At 41.8% G+C, this 21,944-nt stretch overlaps 1 protein-coding gene across 13 annotated transcripts in view; it reads left to right on the top strand.

Moving 5' to 3' along the window:
• Positions 1 to 21,944, top strand: part of PTK2 (protein tyrosine kinase 2) — a 219,306-nt gene that overhangs the window by 59,400 nt on the left and 137,962 nt on the right. For 4 of the 13 annotated variants that reach the window (XM_051612460.1, XM_051612458.1, XM_051612459.1 and 1 more), the window contains exon 1: positions 4,104 to 4,282. The exons of 3 other annotated variants lie outside the window; for them this stretch is intronic. In XM_051612460.1, coding sequence (XP_051468420.1) covers positions 4,180 to 4,282 — 103 coding nt within the window. In that variant the 5' untranslated portion in view covers positions 4,104 to 4,179. Of the gene's footprint in view, positions 1 to 4,100; positions 4,283 to 6,090; positions 6,363 to 21,944 lie in introns of those variants that run through there. 6 more of the 13 variants (XM_051612466.1, XM_051612456.1, XM_051612454.1 and 3 more) reach the window with 4 other exon arrangements.

Below are 21,944 nucleotides of genomic sequence, written 5' to 3'. Positions count from 1 at the left end.
AAGGAAATGAAAAAAAAAATCTACTTTTCCTAAGGGCAAACTTGGTTTGGGAATTCACATTTTTTTATTAGCAGAATGAATGCAATGAAGAATGTCTTCTTGCATCTCTCACATCAATGTGCAGATCTTCATAATGTAAATGTGCTTGTTCTTCAGCAACTAGTAACTCCTGAAGGGATGAACAGTACCCCATGAAGTGGCTAAGACTACCAATGATCAAGTTTAGTCATGATGTGTTTGCTCTAGGCTCTACCTCTTCATTTTTGTCTTAACAAGCAAGTGAGCTGCTCTTTTCTCTCTTTTGGAAGGAGATCTGTTTTGCTGGTATGTTCATCTGGTAGCGAAGATGCTGCAGAAGAGGAACTAAAAAATGTTGTGCTATCAAATGCTGCTTTGATGCAGCTCTGCCTTCACAATGTTCCTGAATTCCAAGCTTAGCTTGGTTTCTCAGGGCAGTGAAACTCAAGCTGGTGTTCTCTGTTGGGCTCTGTCCTGTTCTCCTTCGCAGCAGGGCTCAAACTTGCCAGCTAGTTTGATCAAATTTGATGAACAGAGCTGTTAACTGATGTGAGAATGATTGGTTGAATAGTGGAGAGATCCTAATGATGCCATCCACTGAGGGAGAAACTGTAGTTAGCTTTCTGTTGATGAGGTATCTGAGACACCCCACAGGAGCTCCATCTCCAGATACAATCCTAGAGAAAGCCAAGCTTTGCCAGTTCACCTGATAGGCATTTTAGATCTTTATTTTTGTTTGGATAAGCTCGAGTGGAAAAAATTAGGCAAGCTTTTATATGCCTCCCAGTTGTACAAGACTGTTGTTTAACCCTTTACTCCACAAGGCTTTGTGTTTTTTGCAGTCCACTGGGAGACAGGATCAGCCTTGTAGGCAGAATTAAAACAAAACCTAAGTGTCTTTGTGCAATTCAAAAGCTTCTGATTATTTTCCCCCTTCGTTTTCCCTCTTCATTTCAATAAGCTGATGCTGATATTCAGTAGTCTAAAACCAGGCTGAAATTGAGCAAGAGAAGTCATAGTCACAGTAGAAAAGTCTTGACTTGAATTTCCTTGGAGGTAAAATGTGGGTTTCTGAGCTTGAGTACCTTGGTCTGTCTGTTGTTACTTTAGTAGTCTGAGTGTTTTCTGGGTTGAAGGTGTATTTTAGGAAAATGGCCAGTGCTTCTACATGTTCTTAGAATAAACAAAGGCATTTAATTTTAAAAAAATAAGGGTGTTGGGTTTTTTTTAGTATTTTCTTTGACAGCTGTTAGCATCGTTGCTTGCACTGTGCAGATACTATCAGTGTATGTCAGCATAAGCATTTTACACAAGAACGAACGTTCCTCTTCCACAGTCCTAACTTGACAGATGTTCCTTACCCTCACTAAGTGTTATAATCTGATTGGCATTACTTAAAACAGTGTATTTTACATAACTGGTACTCAGACACCTACTTGACAAGCCGTATTTATAAAATGTTGCTAATACTTGGTGTTAAGTATACCAAAGGCATATTTAAGTTTTCAAGCTTTTTATTTTTACTTTGTGCCTTCTGCCCTCTCCCTGCCTCTCCTCCCTGCCTCCCCCCCAGGCTGAAAGTTTGGGATTTATGACTTTCAGAAATATTTTTGTGGGTTTTTTTAATTTTACAGAAGAACTGATCATGTTACTTAAAATAAGAGAATGACCATATGTCTACTGGTTGCTATTTATACTAACAAATATAAATTATTTTTTTAAAATTCTTAACATCAAGGAAACGTTTGGTTTATTTCAAAAAATCTATATGCAGTGTAAAATACCAGATAACTTCTAAAACTCAATAAAAAGAAAAATCCTCACACTATGAAGTAGGTTGTTTTCACCTTCATTTTGTAGCCTAATATTACAAGAAGGAGCTATGTCCTTGAGAAGGGTTCTAATACTTGTACCATCAATAAGAACAGCTGTAACAAGCAGACAGTGTTTCTTGACACTTGGATTGATAATCTGTGTTAGTCTCACCTGTTAAAAGTATATTAAAAAAAAATGCAAGTCCACACATTCTGTTGATTAAAATTCTTTTGGTAATGCTCTTACCAGTTGATATTTAAAGGGTTTAGCTTTCATGAATAAAATTTAGGCCCTAGCAATTTACCTCTGCAATTTTCTTTAGTTTTCTGCAGAACACTTTTATTGTTTTTATGGAAGAAACACAGGCTTTTTATGCTTTACACCCGAAAGTTAGGAAAAAAATAATAAAAGAAGCATCTGCAGCTGTCTGTTTGGTAGCAAAACAAGATGGACTTGCTCAAGGTCACCACAGAAGCTGGTGGCAGAGCTGGATGTGTAAAAGCAGCTTTGCTGCACGAGCTGTAGCTTGAACTGGAAAGGCACGTATCCTGTCTCTGCATCTTCTGTAGACACACAAATACGAGAATTTGTGTTCTAAATATTACCACATTATTATTATTATTATTTTGCTGTGTTTCTGAAGGTAAATGTAATCGACCTTGTTGCTGGAGGTGTTTGGCTGGCTGTGCAGCATTTAGGGGCTCAGAAAACTTCGGGGGGGGGGTGTGTGGGGGAAAGGCATCCAGGCATGTCTTCAGTTCCCTTTGGCTTTCTTCAGCCCCAGAAAGAGCTTTGTGCCTGAGCAGTGATGCAGAACATCTGATGGGCCTGGTTGTGGCCTAATCTCTCTCTCTCTCTCTCTTTTTTTTCCCCTTTCTTTTTTCCAGTGGGTATTTTTTCCTCCTTTAAATAAAGAAGAAAACAATACTTAAATGTATCAATAGTTTTGACACACCACTGCAGTTCTGCACAGCCGGTGCACTGAGGAGTGAAGATGGCAGCATTATAGGTGTAAAGAATGGTAATTAAACATATGCTGTAGTGTGTGCTGTTTTGAGTAGGCAGATAGGTTAAGTTGAAGGCTGCTAGCATTACATTAATTCCCTTTTGGTTATAGTCTTGGATAAGCCCTGTGCCTTACTGCTGAGGGCTGGGAGTGAGAAAAGATTACCATGGAATATATAAAGAGCTTTAATGATCTGTCTGGGAGTCTTGTTCTTGTAGATTTTTAACACATATTTTAGCTGCATCAGTTGCTTGTAATCTTTGTAAAACCTTTTGCTAGGAGTAAAAATCAATATTTTCATTATTCCTTCCTATACATATGCTGCCCGAATGTGTCTTTATAAACACATCCTTTTGCAAACGTGTGTGTATTCCCGTTTTTAAAAAGAGAAAAGAAACGTTTCAAGCAGTTTTGGTGTTCTGTGCTGCAAAGCTGAGAAGGAACAAGTGCTGTGCACGTTTCTGGTGACCTTTGCCTTCTGATTAGAGGTATGTAGAGAAGCCCTGGTTGGAGAGGAGGGGGCTGGATGTGGTACTGAGTAATTGCTGGCATGGGCTGAGGGATTTTGCTCTTTATTTGAGGCAGAGGAACGCTGCGAGGGGGCTTTCACCAGCCCTCTGGTGAAGCCAAGCAGGTGGTGAGGTAGGGTCCAGCCGCACGAAGTTCCTGCCGAAGTTTCATGGGAGTTCCTGTGAGTTTTTAAAGGTGTCGGGCTCTTGTTTGTCGATCGAGTCCGCAAGTTCCAAGAGGAAAGAAGAGATGAAGGCGGGTGGGCGGGCGCTGCTCCCCGGGGCGCGGGGGGGAGGCTACCCCAGGGGACGAGGGTGACAAAACCCCTCCCGGAGGAGGCGGGAAGCACATCTCCAGACACGACCCGGGTCCGGCTGGCTTTGCAGCTCGGCGGCTGTCAGTCGGGTAAACAAGGAGGCTGCGGGTGAGCCCAGCAGACGGGGCGGGGGGGGGGAGAGATCAGCATATTAACGTGCCGCTCGCTAATCGCCTCCCCGCCTCCCTCCCCGCCTCTCTCCTGGATGCAGGCAGAGGACGGGCGCCCGGGCTGCCTCACTCCGCTGCTTTCCCCCCTCCTCGGCGCTTCCAGCCCCCAGCCGGGGGGGAGGAGGATGTTGCGGGCTCTTCCCGCAGCCCTGAGCCCCTTCCCTCCTCCCCCGCGGGGCGCTGCCCGCGCCGGCAGGTGAAGCCCGCGGGCGGGGAAAGGTTCCCCGCTTCTCTTGTTTTTTTTTTCCCCACCTTCCGCATCGTTCGGGCGGCTCCCAATCCCCCTGCAGCACCGCACCGGGACGCTGTGTGCCGGAGGGAGCCGGGCTGGGAGCTCTGTCTGCATGTGGCTGCTGGGGGTGGCCGGCCAGCAGGCCCGGCAGCCGGCAGGTGCCGTCTGCATGGAGAAAAGCGGCTGCAGCCCCTTCCCGATGTGCTGGGCTAAAGGTACACATCCCTCTTTATTTATTGACTTCGTACCTATTCTCCCTTCCCCCGCTCCCCCCTCCCCCCCCCCCCCCCCGTTCATGTAATGTTTTACCACCTGTGGGTCTTACAGGGTTTCGTGGTTTTTTAATTTTTATTATTTTTCCTATCAGAAGATAAATAATCAGCTTATTCTGGTCATGCGCGGGCAGCCCGCAGGATCTTCTTTCACCTGACAGCTGTAATGCTTCCCCCCCCCCCCATCCTTTTCCTCCCCATTGCTTTGCGGAATTAATTCGAAACGAAATGACACTTGGGCCGTTCGGTTTTTTCCCTCCCCTGATGCGAGGGTCTGAGGGCTTTGTTTTTGATCTTTGTAGGCTTGAAACCCGCCGTGAGTGTGGTTCTGCTTTCACGCACCTTTTGGAAGAAGCAGATTTATAAGTGGCTGTTCATAGGTAGCGTTTACAGTGGGAGACTTAACATCCTTTAACTTGATGTCGTAGAAGTTGCCACCTCTCTATTCACGCCCCCCCTCCCCAAGCGACAATAAGGAGCCACACAAAGCATGCATTTATTCCAGTGAGAGGGTTTGACTTGAAATTGAAGCCTAACAATAACTGGATGGACATGTGAAACTCATTCACGCTGTTACCTTAACTTTCATTTGTGACTTTATAAATATCTCGAAGATGTTTACCCTGTTACCAATCTGGAATGTACTTGTCTGTTGGTGTTGTGTGTCTATGAAGATACACAGGACAGGGATAAAACAGAAGAAATTCAGTTAGTAGCCAAAGAATCAAGTCTTCCTTAGATGGAAAACGCATCCAAAGGTTGAGTGTTGCGGATTGTAAGCATAACTTTCCTCGTGTCCACTTTCATTTCAATGTGCTTTCTTTTTTGGAAGGGAAGCTGCCAGTGAATTTTGTGTCACCATCGTCTTGGACTGCAGACAGAGGCTGTTCCTTCAGGAGTTCAGGGGAAGTGTATCTGAACTCTAAGGAGCTATTAGGCGTAGCTGGTGATTAATGGTCTTGGAAAATACAACAGTAAATTTATTTATAGTTTTTATTGTCTTGTTACTGGGAGGAGACACGAAGAAGCATTTAATGTTGTCTTTGTTTTGGGTGCTTTTTGTACCTTGCTGAGCATTTGGGGCTAAACTAGCGTTTGGCACATGACAGAAGCACACATCCCAGAAGTAACATAAAAAGGACTTGGAACACCACATCCTGGTAGCGTCTCATGAAGTTTAGACTCTCTCAGCTCACTGTGGAATCATAGTTAATAAAACAGTGAGTAACAGTAGGTGGAAACAAAGCTGTGCTTTTAGTGAAGCTTGTAGTAAAACTTGTTTATCAGGAAGGGGCAATGGCAGTGCTTGCTCCTGTGTGTGATTTAAGTGTTAGATGAGACCGGGATTCATCTCCTCCTTGGGATATTCTGAGGGCCAGAATGAAGGTGCTTCCCAGGGAATAACTTTAAAAAATAGGGAAGAAGAATCTTTTCAAAGAAAAAGGAAGTTGTTACCATCTGTTGCCAAGGCTGGTTAGTACTGGAGATACCTGTTCTCTCCCTCCAGCTCCAGCAGCAGAGGATGACAACAGCAGGGCTAGCATCTTCTTGCAGAAGATGGCTTCATTGGGCCATGATAAAAGGTATTGATTACCACCCCCACCCACTAAAATGAATGAAAAACGATCCCTCCCTCTTCCCCTGATGGCCTGTGAAGTGTTCTCAGAACATAACTTCAGGGAAGATTGCTTACCCAGCCTTCTCTGCCCCGGAATGGAGAGCAGCCATGTAATCTCTTTTTATTCCTGTTGGGGGGAGACCAGGAGTTGCATAAGAGGACAAAGGCACCAGCATCTTCCCAGCTGTCAACTGTGATGATTTCTGGAAAAAAACTAAATCTCAGCCTCAAAAAAAAAAAAAATAGGACAGATGAGAAATAGCTTGTGCTGTATTTGTCATTGAATGGTGGCCATTCCTTAGTTGATGAGTACTCTGAACACAGTTCACCAGCTTAACCTTAGGGAAATGAGACGGATCTGGCCTACTTTGATAAGGGCTGTGAGATATCTACAGTCAAAGAAAGGTAATGTATTAATGAGAGATATGTTAGTTTGGATAGTTTTATTCCATCTTTGGCTTTTCTGTTAAAGCTTCAGATAACCTGCAGGAAAAAATTGATAAAGCTTTTCAAAGTATTTTAAAATGTCTTAAAAATGTGATCTTGGTATAGATGTTTTATTATCCATAAATTCATTCTAAATGGTCTGTTCTCTTTTGTTTTTAATGTGACAGATTAAGCTTTCAGTGTATTAGTTGTGATCTCATAGCAAATGTTCCTTCTTTGCAAATGCTTTGAAATGTTTTAGTGAGTCTGTGTTCGTATAGAATGCGCATCTACTTTTTTTAGTGTTCTTAAACCTAAAAAAAATTCAATCTTCTTAATGACATTACCTGCTGACCTAATTGCAGCCACTCCTGTGTGGTCAGTCTGTAGGACTGAATCAAAGAAAAAGATATTTGCTTTTCTATAAAGTGTTCATGTTATCTGTATACGGTGCAAGCCCAGTTTTCCCTCCTCTTTATGCTAAAGTCACTCCTAAAGTAATGTTACTGAATTCTAGTTCAGTCTGGATCTGCATACTCCAGACTGGAGAATATTTAAAGAGAGTGTGTATTTTGTTTACTGACATTTCTTCTCAGCAAGCAAGTCTGTGTTACTTCAGTAGCGATAGGGCTAAGATGTTTTTGGCTGCTCTTCCACCCCTTCCCTTATTAAGTAATTTGAAACTTAAAAATCTCTGGTCTTGTGGAATAAAAACAGCCTCAAGCTTGGTTAACAACTTGAGGATGCTGAAGTGGGTTGTCTCTGTCCCTTAGAAGGCAGTACTTGTCTCCCAGCTGAAAATGTGCACCAGTATCATACTGGGATGTTGTCTTTCTAACTGTAACAGTAGACTGAAATGTTCTTCAGTTGCCTTAACATTTAACCAGATTTTTTTTTTTGTTGGTGGATCTTTAGTAATATTAGCAATGCTGACATGTTAATTAGAAGTTCTGAATGGTGTCATGTGCTGCACTTTGCTTTGTACATTTTTGGCAGTGGCCTTTTATCCTGAGTTTCACAGGGCATACCATTTTAAGCTTGCAAAATAATTCAGTGAAAGAAATGTAAATGTAACAGTTCAAGATAGCTGGATAGTGTGTTGTTTGGCTGTGAATTATACACCCCAAGAAGGAGGAAGTTCTTTAAATATCTGCCATGTGAAAAACTCTGTTTAATAATTTATGAACAATAAATTGACGTGGTGTTAAGTGTGTCATGTGAGCAGTTGGTGGAGGGTGATCACAATTCTTGAATTCAACTGTTCAGACTAGCATGGAGAGGTCTAAATTGTCTTAAGATGAAGAAGCAAAAACCTTGTCTTGATTCAAAAAACCTGGAAAACCCTAAGGCAGTTATGTTGTGAAATATATTTAATCAGCTGGGAAGGAGCTTTACCCTACTTACTGCAATCTGCTAAAGTTGCAGTTTTAAAAAAAGTGATAAGCAATTTGAAGTTAAATGTTGGGGTTTTTTGGTGTTTTCCTGCTGTTTCAGAGGTGTTTTCAGTTGGAACTTACTGGTGGTCTCTTGAGTGTAAGCCAGATAGTTGGATTCATAAGAGAAAAATTCAATGCTCTTTCTCCTTCATCTCCACCTCGTAAGTCTCTGCTGTTTTACTAAAAGAAAAATCCTCGGGTGGTGATTTTTGGTCCACAGGAGATTTTTGGATGACAGGCAATCACTGACAGAGACATGGTAACAGATACAGAGGAAATGAAGTTGCCGATACCCTGAATATAGGGAAATAGTCTCTAAACCATGATTTCTTACTTTTTGGACACAGCCACTGTATGTATAACACAGAAATACAATAGCTGTTGTGTGTTAGGAAAGAAAAAAAGGCCCTTCTATTAGCTTGAGTGTTCTGCTGCATGTTCTTGGGGACTTGCAGTTTAAATGACTGGAGGACCCACTCTTGCTGTTTTCTGGATCTATAGGTGTAGTCTGGCATTCCTAAATGTTTGCTTATTTTTTAGGGCTTTCCATAATTATGCTTTTCTCATGGCTTCTGGGGGCATAACAACTGGGAAGAGTCTGGTCTGACATTTGACAGTCTGATGTACTACATTGGCTATGTCAGCTGACATGATGCATCAGCCGTTTCCTTCCAAACCATGAATTTACCTAAACTTTTGCAAAACTTTATTAACTTACAGCTTCTTAAGGTGTAAGATTTGAAAACTGTTAAAGCATCTGTTATTTCGACTTGTGTGTGTCTGTTTTTTGTGTTGGAAATCTTTGTGGAAAAAAAAAAACATAGTGCTAATCTCATCAAACCACCAGTTTTCAAAGGCCGTTTAAAAACAGTTCCTGAAATGCTTGTGTATGTTTAAAATTGGAAAATAGTCTGGAGAAGTAGGAGGGTTTCTTCCCTTCAGTATTAAGAGTGCAGCATGTGGTAGCATCGATATTCTTCAAAATATGTAGAAATATGCTGCTATCAGTCCTGATGCATTCCCTTTAGGGTGGTTTGTTCGTTGTTCAAAGACTTCTGGAATAGTGGTCAAGATGGAGCTTGAGATATTTTCACAGAAAAGGGAAGTGATTGTTTTAAGCACTGGGGAGGGGGGAGCATTCTGTGTTCCCTGTGTAACAGAGAGATGTGTGATCTTATCAATGGTAGCATCTAGTCACTAACCAGTGAACCAGCATGGAATTAAATTCTGAGCTGCCTGGGACAAACTAAAACTTAGGCAAGGAAAATGAAATATTTTAAACGTCCTTTTGAAGATGCATTGAGAAAAGGCTGAAGGACAAAGTCTGCAAGCCAGTGTTGAAGAGAATGGTGCGTTTTTGCTGAAGAGTCAAACAGGAGTTTGTGACCTTAATAGCTTTCTTGTGAAAAATGTGAACATTTTTATCACAAGTCACATTGTGTGTGTATTTATTTTCTGTATGGCACATATATATATATATATACACACACACACATAGACACACAGACTCAGTATCATTCTTACACACTTAGCCTGGCAACAGTTGCAGTATTTCAAAATTAGCATCTTTAGACACTGGAGATGGTCTCTTCCCTGTTTTTGATATTTTAGTGAACACAATTCATTGTGCAGCTGATCTTCACAACTTTTATTGGAAGAACTATTGTAATGAACTGAGCTTTCCTGACAGATCTTACATTTGTAAGAAATAAATCAGCTTGTCTCAGTCCTTCCACTTGCTGAAACGTTCTTAAGTGGAATAGTTGCAAATTCATGTCTTGTAAAAAAAAAAATCAGTGTGTCAGCAGAGAGCGTGTACATTTCATTAATTATTGGTCTGAAAAAAAGAAAACCTCACTAGTATCCTTGAACTTATGACTGGATACATGTTTGTTCATGGTAATTGTTAAAAACTGAAGACATCAGTAAATTAATATACAGTGTCACATGACAGTAGGCAAGCCTGTACAAGCTACTGACTTCTATAAACTAGCACAGCAAATGCTGGAGACATCAGGAAATGCCTTTGTAAATGTTCTGCTAAAACAAGCTTAAGTACAGCACATCATAAATTTGTTTGATTATAGTTGTCATAAGAATATTGTAGCATTCATGAAGATTTCATCATCTTGCAAAAGAAAGGAGATCCCTGCAATATCTACTGTTGAATCCATGTTGAGAATTAATGATGCCATTTTTTTTTTCCCCTGATGGGGATTGCTGAGGTTAGGGAGTTAACTGGTGATTGCCCAGCACTTAAGTGATGCTTTTACTGGCATATAGAAAGAGGATTTTTTTTTTCTTTTGATAACTCAGGTTTGTTTCTTTGCTAGAAGAGATTGTTTTTTTAATACTTTTCCTAAGCACTTTCACTGCTTTCCAGAATAGTTTCCCTTGCTAGTGGTTTCAGATACATAATCTTAGACCCTACCTAGGTGGGTGGTTTGTCGTCTTTTATTCAAATTTGTCTCACTTTGCAAATCACGTATTGTCTCTTTCTTTATTGAGGAATTTTCTAAGGAAAACCAGTTCTTTCTATGCTCCAGGTGTCCTCCTCTTAAATACAGGAAGAAAATCAGTGTGTGACTTTCAGTTATCATGGAAACATTAAGGTTGGAAGGGACTTTAAAGATCATCAAGTTCCAAACCCCCTGCCACGAGCAGGGAACCCACCACTAGACCAGGTTGCACAAAACCTCATCCAGCCTGGTCTTAAAAACCTTCTGGGATAGTGCATCAACAATCTCCCTGGGCAACCCATTCCAGTTCCTCACCACCCTTCTAGTGAAGAACTTCTTCCTGATATCTAACCTAAATCTCCCCTCTCTCATTTTAAAACCATGACCCCTTGTCCTATCACTGTCATCTCTGATGAAAAGCCCCTCCCCAGCTTTCCTGGAGCCCCTTCAGGCACTGGAAGGTGCTCTAAAGTCTACCTGGAGCCTTCTCTTCTCCAGGCTGAACAGCCCCAACTCTCCCAGCCTGTCTCCTTGGTGGCCCTTCTCTGGATCCTCTCCAACAGGACCATGTCTTTCCTGTGCTGAGGGCCCCAGAGTTGTACACAGTGTTCCAGGTGGGGTCTGAGCAGAGCAGAGGGGCAGAATCCCCTCCCTGGCCCTGCTGGCCACACTTCTTGTGATGCAGCCCAGGACACAACTGGCTCTCTGGGCTCCAGCACACACTGGCAGCTCATGTCAAGCTTCTCACCAACTACCACCCCAGATCCTTCTCCTCAGGACTGCTCTCCAGCCATTCTTCCCCCAGCCTGGATTTGTGCCTGGGGTTGTGCTGACCCAGGTGCAGGACCCTGCACCTCGCCTTGTTGAACTTCATGAGGTTGGCACTGGCCCGCCTCTCCAGCCTCTCAAGGTCCCTCTGGATGGCATCCCTTCCCTCTTGGGAAGAAACCACACAGCTGAGGATACACTCAATCCCACTGTCCATGTCTTCAACAAAGATGTTAAACAGCACTTGTCACCTGCCTCCATTTGGACATTGAGCCATTGACCACAACTCTCTGGGTGCGGCCATCCAGCCAATCTCTTATCCACCGAGTGGTCCCTCTGTCAAATCCATGCCTTGTCAGTTTGGAGACCAGGATGTCATGTGGGACAGTGTCAAATGCCTTGCACAAATCCAGGTAGGTGACGTCAGTTGCTCTGCCACCATCCACCATCTCTGTAGCCTTGTTGTAGAAGGCCACTAGATTGGTCAGGCATGACTTGCCCTCGGTGAAGCCAATTCTGCCATTACTTGGTACAATAGCTTACAGCAACTGAAAACACTTCTGTGGAGAGCTGTAGAGGTGTCATCTCAACAAATGAAGAGCATAATAAACTGGAGTTTGTCATTTTGAGACTGAAGACTAAACTTTTACTTCTGTTTGATGTGCTGTAGCACTTAAATTAACTTTCCATCAGAGGAAATGGAATAGTCTTGACTTCTCTGCATCCAGCGCTCAGTATGTTACATGAGCTGAATGGGCCCCCTGGGATGTGGCAATTTCCTTTCAGAATTGGGAGAGTTACAGAAACAGTAATTTTGAACGTGTCCAAAACACTGATGGGAACCTTTTGCTTTTCGGCCTTGTAGAAGATGCAGATAATCTTCATTATAGTGTTCCCTGTCCAGTGTGAACTCTGTGGGTCGTCTGACTAATGATTAACAAATAGCAGTGCCTTCCTTTCATTGCATGCTTCTTTTCTGGTTCCTGTAAGAATTTGACCTAAGCCAATTCTGCTTGAGATTGTCAGTAAAACCAGACTTTTCTTCATTTAACCTGTGCTACTTCTGGATGATGCTGGACTGAATATTGGCAGGATTTGGGCCTGTGTTCTCACACTGTTGAGTTTTATAATTTAAGAAGCATTTAAAGGTTATTAGGGCAAAGAACTATTTTATCAAAAGTCGCTGCAGGGTGAGTAATGGTCTGCAGTCCTGTTAAATTTTGATTTCTGGGGAGGAGGATGGCAAGGAACTGGATGTACTCCTGAAGCTTCTCGTCTGGGGGCAGTAAGATTTGAGCTCTACTCCTAGACTTTCTGCTTTTAGGTTTGCAACTCAGCAACAATCTCTTGTCCTTGAGGAGATACTAGACGGAATTGAATTCCTGAAATCCTAATGTGTTCAACTCAAAGAGGGTTTTGTCTAGTCTGTGACACGATGGTTGGTCAAGATAAACTGAAGAATTGCAGCAAAGACACTTGAGAGTAGAGCAACTTTTTCAGTGTGATCATAACTGCTGATTCCCATACAACAGTTTGCCTTGCCAGTCGGCTTGAACAGCAGCTTTGTGTCCATTCAGGTGTTTGATTGCAGTGTTCTGTTACTGGCAGAAATAAAAGGGGGGGGGCTTCACAGGGCTGTGATGTGTGGCTGTGTATAACTGTACCTGTCAAGGTGGAAGAACACGTGTGTGCTGCAGATATCCATCCCAGCCCTTTACCAGAGGGTAAAGGTACCACTCAGATGGCAGGGAGATGGGTGTCTGTCCTTCACCCAGTGCAGTGCTAATTAGGATGCTGCTTTTATCATGTGAATGATGAAGAAATGGAGGATTTGCACACTAAGCTGTTCAGCTGTTACAGCCAAGACCCCTCTGGCACAGGAGTGGGATGGGCAGATAGCAGTAGTGCCTGTCAGCTTAGTGTGTTAATGTTGTATCTTCTAACTGCAGGTTTTAGCAGAAGGTAGGCTTTTCTGTATGTTTCTAAATCTATACTTTCTAATATTAAGGATTTTTTTCCTCTAATTATAGTGGGAGAACTTAATGCCTGAAGTTTTCTTATACAGAGGTGGGAGAATGTCATTGCTCTGTTCATGTTCTGTCCTTGACATGAAGGAGTTGCACCGTTGTGCTTTGCTACCAAGCAAAAGTCCTTCAGCCACATTGCTTTCATTTTTCTTTTTTTTTTTTTTTTCTTTTCTTTTTTTTTTTAATCTATGCACACTATTTCATAGACTATATAATATAACATATGAACTGGAGTGGATATAAGGCATAATCAGTTCTTGGATAGGAAAATGTTGTCCAAAGGCACCTTGACAGGCTGGAGAGGTGGGCCCATGCCAATCTTAAGAAGTTCAGCAAGGCTAAGTGCAAGGTCCTGCACCTGAGTCAAGGCAATCCCAAGCTCAGTTACAGGCTGGGTGAAGGAGAATGGATTGAGAACAGCCTTGAGGAGAAGGACCTGGTGATGTTGATTGATGCAAAGCTCAACATGAGCCAGCAGTGTGTTCCTGCAGCCCAGAAACCAACTGTGTCCTGGGCTGCATGAAAAGAAGTGTGGGCAGCGGGTCAAGGGAGGGGATTCTCCCCCTCTGCTCCGCTCTCATGAGATCCCACCTGCAGTGCTGTGTCCAGTTCTGGGGTCTCCAACACAAGAAGGATATGGAGCTGTTAGAGTGAATCTAGAGGAGGGCCTCAAACATGCTCAGAGGGCTGGAGCAGCTCTGCTCTGGAGACAGGCTGAGACAGGTTGTTCAGCCTGGAGAAGAGAAGGCCCCAGAGGGACCTTAGAGCACCTTCCAGTGCCTGAAGGGGCTGCAGGAAAGATGGAGAGGGACTTTCTACCAGGGCTTGTTGTGATACAATTAAGGGTTTAAACTGTAAGAAGGGAGATTTTGGTGCATTCTCAGGAAGAAATTCTTTATTGTGAGGATGGGGAGACCCTAGCAGAGGTTGCCCAGAGAAGCTGTGGCTGCCCCATCCCTGGCAGTGTTGAAGGGCAGGTTGGATGGGGCTTGGAGCAGCCTGGTCTGGTGGGAGGTGTCCCTGCCCATGCAGAGGGGTTGAATCTCTATGATCTTTAAGGTCCCTTCCAACCCAAACCGTTCTGTGATTCTATGTCCGTTACTTGTTTTTTCCTCCAAAGTAATTGTAGGATTTGTGTAAGTTCTGGTTTGCTCTGATACTGAACTTCTTACTGGTTTGAGATGCACTTACCTCATTTTACTACAAGCTGGCCAGTGGTGTTGGCATGATGCTTCAATTATCAAGTTCTCACATTTAAACATAATTTAGAAGACCTTTTGTCAATCTGGAGGTTCAGGAAGAATCCGTTTGGCATTTTCCTCTCATCTGTAACATCTCACTCCTTTTCAGAACTCTGGATGTGATACATTGGTACAGGTTAGAGATGCCAAACCTTGGTGATGGCAGGAAAGATATTGCAGCCAGAACAGCAGCACTTTCTATGGGTACCCAGTAATTTATGTGGTAAGCCCTCCTGCAGGTAATTCCTGAACTTGCAGTTTTGCAGGGTTCTGATTGTTTGTGCTGAAATTAAATCTCTCTGCTCCATAATTGCTAATTTCCTAGAATTGGAAGGGGAAGTAATTAATGCTAGTTCTGTGTCCAGTCTGTTCTGCAAGGGGGCAGTGACTGTTGGTGGTCAGCGAGGATGAGCTGGTAATAAGTGTAATCTGAATTCAGAAACAAGCACACTCTGATTTTTATTTCTGTCTATCACCTTGTCCACTAGTAAAGCACTTTATACAAAAGCTCAAGTGTGTTATTCCCATTTTGTACTGTAGGAAAAGCAGGGCAAGTTACTTGGGGTGTGACTGAACCGCTACAGCACCTCATGTCTCGTGGGAAGTGGTTCCCAGACTGCATCAATCAGTGGGGCTGCTGGTCCATCCTCTCAGCACTGTTACATTGGGCCCTTTCTAGCAAAATTTGCTACGACAGAAAGGTGATGTATATTTAGGGTTTCTGTAGATACAGTGAATCTAATTAGCATGTTTTACTTTTACTTTAATACTACTTTTTGGTGTTTACTCTTTCTGATTTTGTTTCTTCAAGATACCATCTCCCTGCATTTCTATTGTTGTTCCTCTAGTTAACAACCATGTTCCTCACTGAAAATATATCCCAAGAAGTACTACTATATAAGATAAATTATTTTCTGTCAACTTCTTGTTTTTATGTTTCCTGATTAGATGCTAAGTAGAAAATAGTTCTGGTTGCTAAACATGGACTGGAAAGTGGCAATAGATTTGAGAAAGTTGGTATTGTCACGCAGAGCAATGATGAAAATAGCTGCAAGCATCTCCTCAGTACTTCTTGCAGGGCCTTAGTTCAACAGTTAAAAGAAAAGCATAACAGGTTCCTTAAAGAAGGGTGAGGAAAGAGATGAAAGTATAGTTAAGCATTGCAGGAGTGCTGCCCCTAGACACCAGCATCATGGAAGTGATGAATGTCATGAACTGGCATAAGCCAGTGAAGATCACAAGTTTGTACCTCCAAGTAATGCACACCCTTGACCTCCTGTGTGGTATCGAGCTCACTTCTGCTTAGGGGAAATACTGAAGTAGAGAATTGCTTTGCTGAAACATTAATGGTTTGGCAGTTAAAGAAAAGCATGTGTTGATCACCGGCCTGGTGTGAAGTTCTTTAAAATCTGATGGCTAAGCTGATAGAAATGGATTTGAGGACCTGTTTGTCATTTTCAAGCATGTGATTTATTTTAAAATGAATGTTTACCCAGCATGAAAAAAAAAAAAAAGGCAAACTCATAACTGCTTAATGTAGCTTTATCTCCACTTTGTGTTTTAATGTTAAAATCACAGTTCTGTAAACAAAAAATAAACCAGAATGGGCTTAAAAGTCTTGCAAACAAGTAAAAAATTCATCAAAAAGGAGAAAACCCCCGTATTTGGAGCTATATATTTTGAAACTCATTATAAGATGAAATTGTGTGTGGGTATGTATTTATGAATACAGAATATGCTTACCATTCAGTGCTTCCCAAAATACTAACTTTAGGATATTTACATTCAGTATCTCAGGTTTCTCTATGCATTTCAGTGGCCATGATGGCTCCTGCATCTTCAGGAGAATGCGAAATGAAGCCAGCTTTGAAACCTGCACTCACATTTCTTCTGTCATTCTTGAATATGATATTAGGCAGTCAGAGAAGTTCAGTAGGAACACACTGTATTTGGAGACAAGAGGGAGGTAGAAAAGCAAACACCAACTTAAAAAGTTTTTACTTTTCTGTTAAGTGTGGTTGCCTGTAGCATGTGTTTGTGGATCTACAGAAACTGTGGATATGCTGTAATGATTTATTGGAGTGCTTTTTTTAAAGAATCAGTCACTGGTGCCTTGAGTTGGTATTTTCCTGCTCAGTGAAAGGAACATAAACAAGAAGTTGAGTGAAATTCAATTAGTGTAAATTGCACATGCTGGGGGGAGTGGGAGCCATTCCTGTTTGCTAGTGTGCATGGTACCTGGACTGTAGATGTGTCAATTGTTGTGAATTTTAGTTTTGTTTCAGTGTCTGTGGTATATGAGGTGCTTCAGCCCTGGAATCATCATATGAAGCAGGAGCTTGTTTATAATTTCCTGTAACTTATTGCCATGAGATATTTTTTCCTTCTTTTTATTAGGCTCTCCTCGTTCTTTGTATCCAAACTACACTCAGATCATTAATATTGCTCTAGTTCTGTTGGAATTGAAAATAAAAATACTTTCTTGTTCCTTTAGTCCGATGGGAAAGGTATTTCTTGGAGCAGGCAGTAGAGAGGACATAGGCTTCTGTTCGTGCAAGGACATTTAACCTACTGCAGTGCAATAAAGGTGCTCATAAAAGGTGACCTTGGTGACAGACTGCAGTTTTAAACAGGTTTGTAGGGCCAGTTCATCTCAGGTGGTTGGTGCTTCCTCCTTCCTTATCTGTCTGCATGCACATATTCCAGTGCTTATCAGCTGAACATTAATGTACTTGTATATTCAAATCTGCTGTTCTCCTGGGAAATCTGTAGGCACGGGTGGTTGCTTTGCAAAATCAAGGGCAAACTGAAGAAGGGTAGATCCTGAACACTTCAGGTTGTTGACTTGTTAATTATGGCAAATGTTGTCTTTGACATTGGTGTTACAGTGTAATTTGGCAGGCAGTATTTAGGTGGACTGTTATTTCTGGCTTTGGTTACTACTTCTTTGTGTTCTTTCCCTTTTCCTCTCCTTCTAGGCCACTGAGATGCTGTTGGTTTTATCGCTGTGAACTGCTTTGTTTAGCATGTAAGAGCAGATGGTATAAACATTGTAGTCACTTGAATTTTAAGTTCAGAGCTTTCTGTCAAAACAACATGTTCTTAGGGATATTCCCAAGTAATTTATCTCACTTCAATCTTCATTTTGTTGTATTAAAACAAACAAACAAATTTAAGGGAATTGACAAACCCTATCTGAAATAATTTATTTTTAAATATTTTATATTGGTATATCCCTTTGTTAAACACCATGTAAAACAAAACATCAAGGTAAACCTGTAAGTTTAAGATGCAATACATGCTCTGCAAACTATTAATTTTTTTTTAAATTGAACTCTGAAAGAACAAATCCACTAGTAAAATTATCTTGCATCTGGATAATGAGGAATAAAGTATTTGGTCTTTTTTTCTGCACATGAACCTGATTTGTAAAAGCAACGACTCCTTATTTCAGATTTGTTTTAGATCTAATTTTCTGTCACCAGCAAAATGCTTAACAATTGGAGGCAGACACACCAGTGAAATGGGTTTTTAAAAGTCAGGTTTTTAAAGTCCTCTCCTTTTAAGTACTGTAAAAATGACTGAATTTGTATGTGCAAAGGAACAGGGTCTAGTTGGAGATGTCCCTGGTTATTGTAGAGGAGGGGTGGACTAGATGCCCTTTAGAGGTCCCTTCCAACCCAAGACATTCTGTGATTCTAAAATGAATGAGGGATTTTTTTAACAAATAACCTGGTACATCATGAATGTTAAATAAAGATAAAGGGAAACAAGTTTTTTTTTTGTTTTATTACCAATTGTCTTTGTCTCTGAACTCTTTGAGTTGTGAGTTTGTTCTGATGAAATTGAAAATATGAATAATCTTAAGTTCTCTATCTTAAAAAAAACCAAACCAAGCACAGATGGGGGGTGGAGAAATCATCCATAGTTCAAGTTGGCCACAGAAAAGTCAACTCAAGTGAAGAAATTTTGAAAGAAATGTAGCTTTTTGACCTTAAGCAAGAGCATGGTAGGGGGTAGCTGAAACAAGTGAGTAAATGGGGGTGGGCTGTGCTGCCAGATCTGCAGTAAGGAAACATGCTGGCATCTCTGCCTGAAGGGTTTGTCTTTCCTTACAGCAACACCCAGTCTGTGTATCTCACTTTTGCTATGAAGTACAGCAGTGATGTAGCCTGTGCTGGGGTGTATTAAGAACAGTGTGGCCAGGAGGTCAAGGGAGGTACTTCTCCTCCTCTGCTCTCCTAAGAGTATTGTGTCCAGTTCTGGGCTCCCCAGGTCAAGAGGGACAGGGATTTACTGGAAAGAGTCCAATGGAGGCTACAAGGATGATTAAGGGACTGGAACATCTGTCATATGAGGAAAAGCTGAGAGACCTGGGGCTGTTTAGTCTTGAGAAGACTAAGAGGGGACCTTATTAATGTCTAGAAATATCTGAAGGGTGGATGTCAAGAATGGGCCAGTCTCCTTCCAGTGGTGCCCTGTGATAAGACGAGGGGAAATGGCACCAAGTGACAACACAGGAAATTCCACATCAACATGAGGAAAAACTTCTTTCCTGTGAGGGTGATGGAGCCCTGGGACAGGCTGCCCAGAGAGGTTGTGGAGTCTCCTTCTCTGGAGACTTTCAAGACCCATCTGGACACGTTTCTGTCTGACCTGCCCTGGGTGTTCCTGCTGCAGCAGGGAGGTTGGACTTGTTCTTCAGAGGTCCCTTCCAACCCCTGTGATTCTTATTCTTGCTGTGAAAAAGCCATTTTTCAAGAGGAGAGTGGAACAGGAGTGTTTTCAGTCACTTCATTAACTGACATCTTAAATGAGGCATTAGTATTGCTAAATAAATGAATCAGGATTTGCTTTTTCTTAAAACTTTCTCAATGTGTACCACTGCAGTAAGTGAAAGATGGTGCCTTGGGGGTGTTTGTTCAGGGGGTTGATCTTTTTTTACCTGTAGGGGTAGACTAAACCTCAAAGTCTCATCAAGTATGCTGCTCTGCACTCTGCTTTCTATTAGCAAACTGTGCTTCTATTCACTCCTTGAAGTGGGAAAACGAATTTCCTTCTGGACTGTGAAAATAATTTGCTGCTTATTTCTTTGGAGCAAATCTTATTAATTCTTACTGTCTCAGATGTTGCCTTTGTGTGGTAGGGATCTTGACACTACACCTTCCAAAAGCCAGTGGCAGGGCTGCGTGGAGGACAGTGTCCCTTGAGGATGTAAAGTCCCAGTTCCAGTGTGATCAGGTGGAACAAAAATACTCCCCAAGCCTGGCAAGCTCTTCTTTTTGCTGTTTGCCTCTCTGATCACCTCTTTTTGGTCTCCATCACTCCTCTGAGCAGTGTTGTATTTTCCAAAAGAATATTGCTGCATTGTAAATGAGTTTTTACTCTTGAGTGCCTGCTGTCTATGAAACTCAATTCACTTGCTCGGTGAAATACCCTGCAGCTGATTACAATGTGGTGGCATCGTGTTTCAGGCAAATGCTGAGCATCTTTAAACCGTGCTTTGACATTTACAAAATCCTGGGAAATAATTACAGACTAGATGTGCTTATGCTGCCATTGACTGTGCCAGGCATACTTCAAATTAACCCTTTTTCCCTTAAAACTTCATCAGAGTTGCTTGTTCTATCCTGTTTAAATTGTCTCTGCTCAAAAAGTTACTTTTAACAGGCCATGTGCTTCTGCCACCTCTTTAAATTCTGATCCCTGGCTGAAGGTCTGTAGATGGTGCCACCATAGTTAACTCTGAGATGCTTTGTTGATTTTAGTGCAAGTTACAGGTGCTTATCACTGTCTGCCTTGTTTCAGATACAAACAAGCCTTACTTGCCTATTCTGTTCCCCAGGAATTTCAACAACTGCTGCCACATTACTTGAATTATGAACTGAATTGGTAAGAATGCATCAAATGAGAAGCTGTAATTGTCCAGCTTAAAAAAACCACTTCAAACCAGGAAATCACTACAAGATAAATTTTCTGTGTTGCTCCAATGTCAGGAAACACAACAGTAATCTTAAATTAATGCTAAGCAATTAATATATGTCTGAGGCCTTACACTTAGGCCTTGTTAGATTATGCAATCTTTTGTATATAATATGTGTATATAAAATATTGTATGTAATACATAACCTGTATTATACACAGTCTTTTTTTATAGAAACAAAACTTTGAAGTTCAGAAAAGCTATGACTGTAAAAACTTTATTTTTCAGTAGTAAGATGTAATAAATGAGTCACCTGCATTTTCTGTTCTTTGTTTATTTAGTATGCAGGGTAAGGGGTACAGATGTTGGTGACCTAAAGAAGCACTCATCTTAATTGTTAAGGAGATGTACATAGGTAATTAGTAGACTAGCAAGATCCTCCATGGGGAGGCAGGTGAGGCTCTGCAGGGTGAGGGTTAGTTCAGCCAGGAAGCTGGACTCTTTTGAACCTGCTGCTGAGCACCATAAAAACTTCACTCTGACTTGAGAGTGTTACTTGTTTTTCTCAGTAGCTCCTCCCTATTTTGTCTTCATGTTTGTTCTGTTTTCTGTTCGCTCTGACACTTTCTGTATATTTTTCTGTGCCATTTCAGTGCATTACTGGTAAAAAGTCTTGGGTCTCTTTATCAAATCTGCCTGTTTAGTTGGTCACTTACCTGGATCCCAGCTAATAGTTGATAAATAGCTTTAAAGGAAGAGAGGTAAAAAAATATAAGGTTGAACTTGGAATTGACACTTGAATTTTTAATACTGGTATTTAAACAAAATTATCTTTGCCACCTTTAGTCAATACAATGGAAGAGTTCTTCTCCTTCCAGTCCTCTATCCTCCTTCCTCCATCCCCCTCTTGACCAAGTATTGAAGATCAGTAAATGCTATTTAATAGTTTGGTGTCAGACTCAAAGCTGTCAGATTTGGGCTACAAGTGATTGGTGCAGCTGTACTGAAAAAAGCTGTTTCGCTGACACAGAACGCAATTCATTTCTCCAACCCACTGGGAGAGCACAGGAAGGTGGTTTCTGTCTCCCACTGATAAATTGGTTTTGCCCCGTGCCCCAGGATCTAGTCCAAGAAGAGCACTGAGCCAACAACCAGCTCTGCAGCTGCCAAATGTGGGCATCATCTTCCTCCCCACTGACCATGTGACTTTGCTGTCTATTTTGTCCTGGCTCCAGAGCTTTGGTAGAGCTTTTTCTGAGCACTTCACCTCATTTCAATGCATCTCCTCCCCAGAAAAACCCCACAGAACAAAGCCAAACCCCTATCAAAACCAGAGGAAAGCAGCTTGGTCTAACTTCTTCAATCTCAGTTAGTAAAAACAGCTCAGAAACCATTTAAGAAGCAGCAGGAGGCCACAGAGAGGAAGCAAGGGCAGCATGGTCAGGAAGAGTGGATGAGGAAATCCTTGGCAGGGAGAAAAGGGGTAGCAAGCTCCGTGGCTTTGGCAGCAGCAAGAACAAATTGGTTATATTAAGTTGGTTCAGCTGCCTGTGGTGACAACTCACTTGCCTCTGAAAAATTAACTCAAATCTTTGTGCAAATACATTCTTCAGAAACAATCATAGATCAGTTCTTCTGTTTGTAGCTTCTTACAGAGGCAGATTTGAGAAACCAGACTTAAATTCCTGTTCCTGTTGAACACTAAAC

The sequence above is a fragment of the Apus apus genome, chromosome 2 (assembly GCF_020740795.1).
Source record: "Apus apus isolate bApuApu2 chromosome 2, bApuApu2.pri.cur, whole genome shotgun sequence".
NCBI lineage: Eukaryota > Metazoa > Chordata > Aves > Apodiformes > Apodidae > Apus > Apus apus.
The sequence above is the reverse complement of the archived record's forward strand: the minus strand, read 5'-3'. Positions and strand labels throughout refer to the sequence as shown.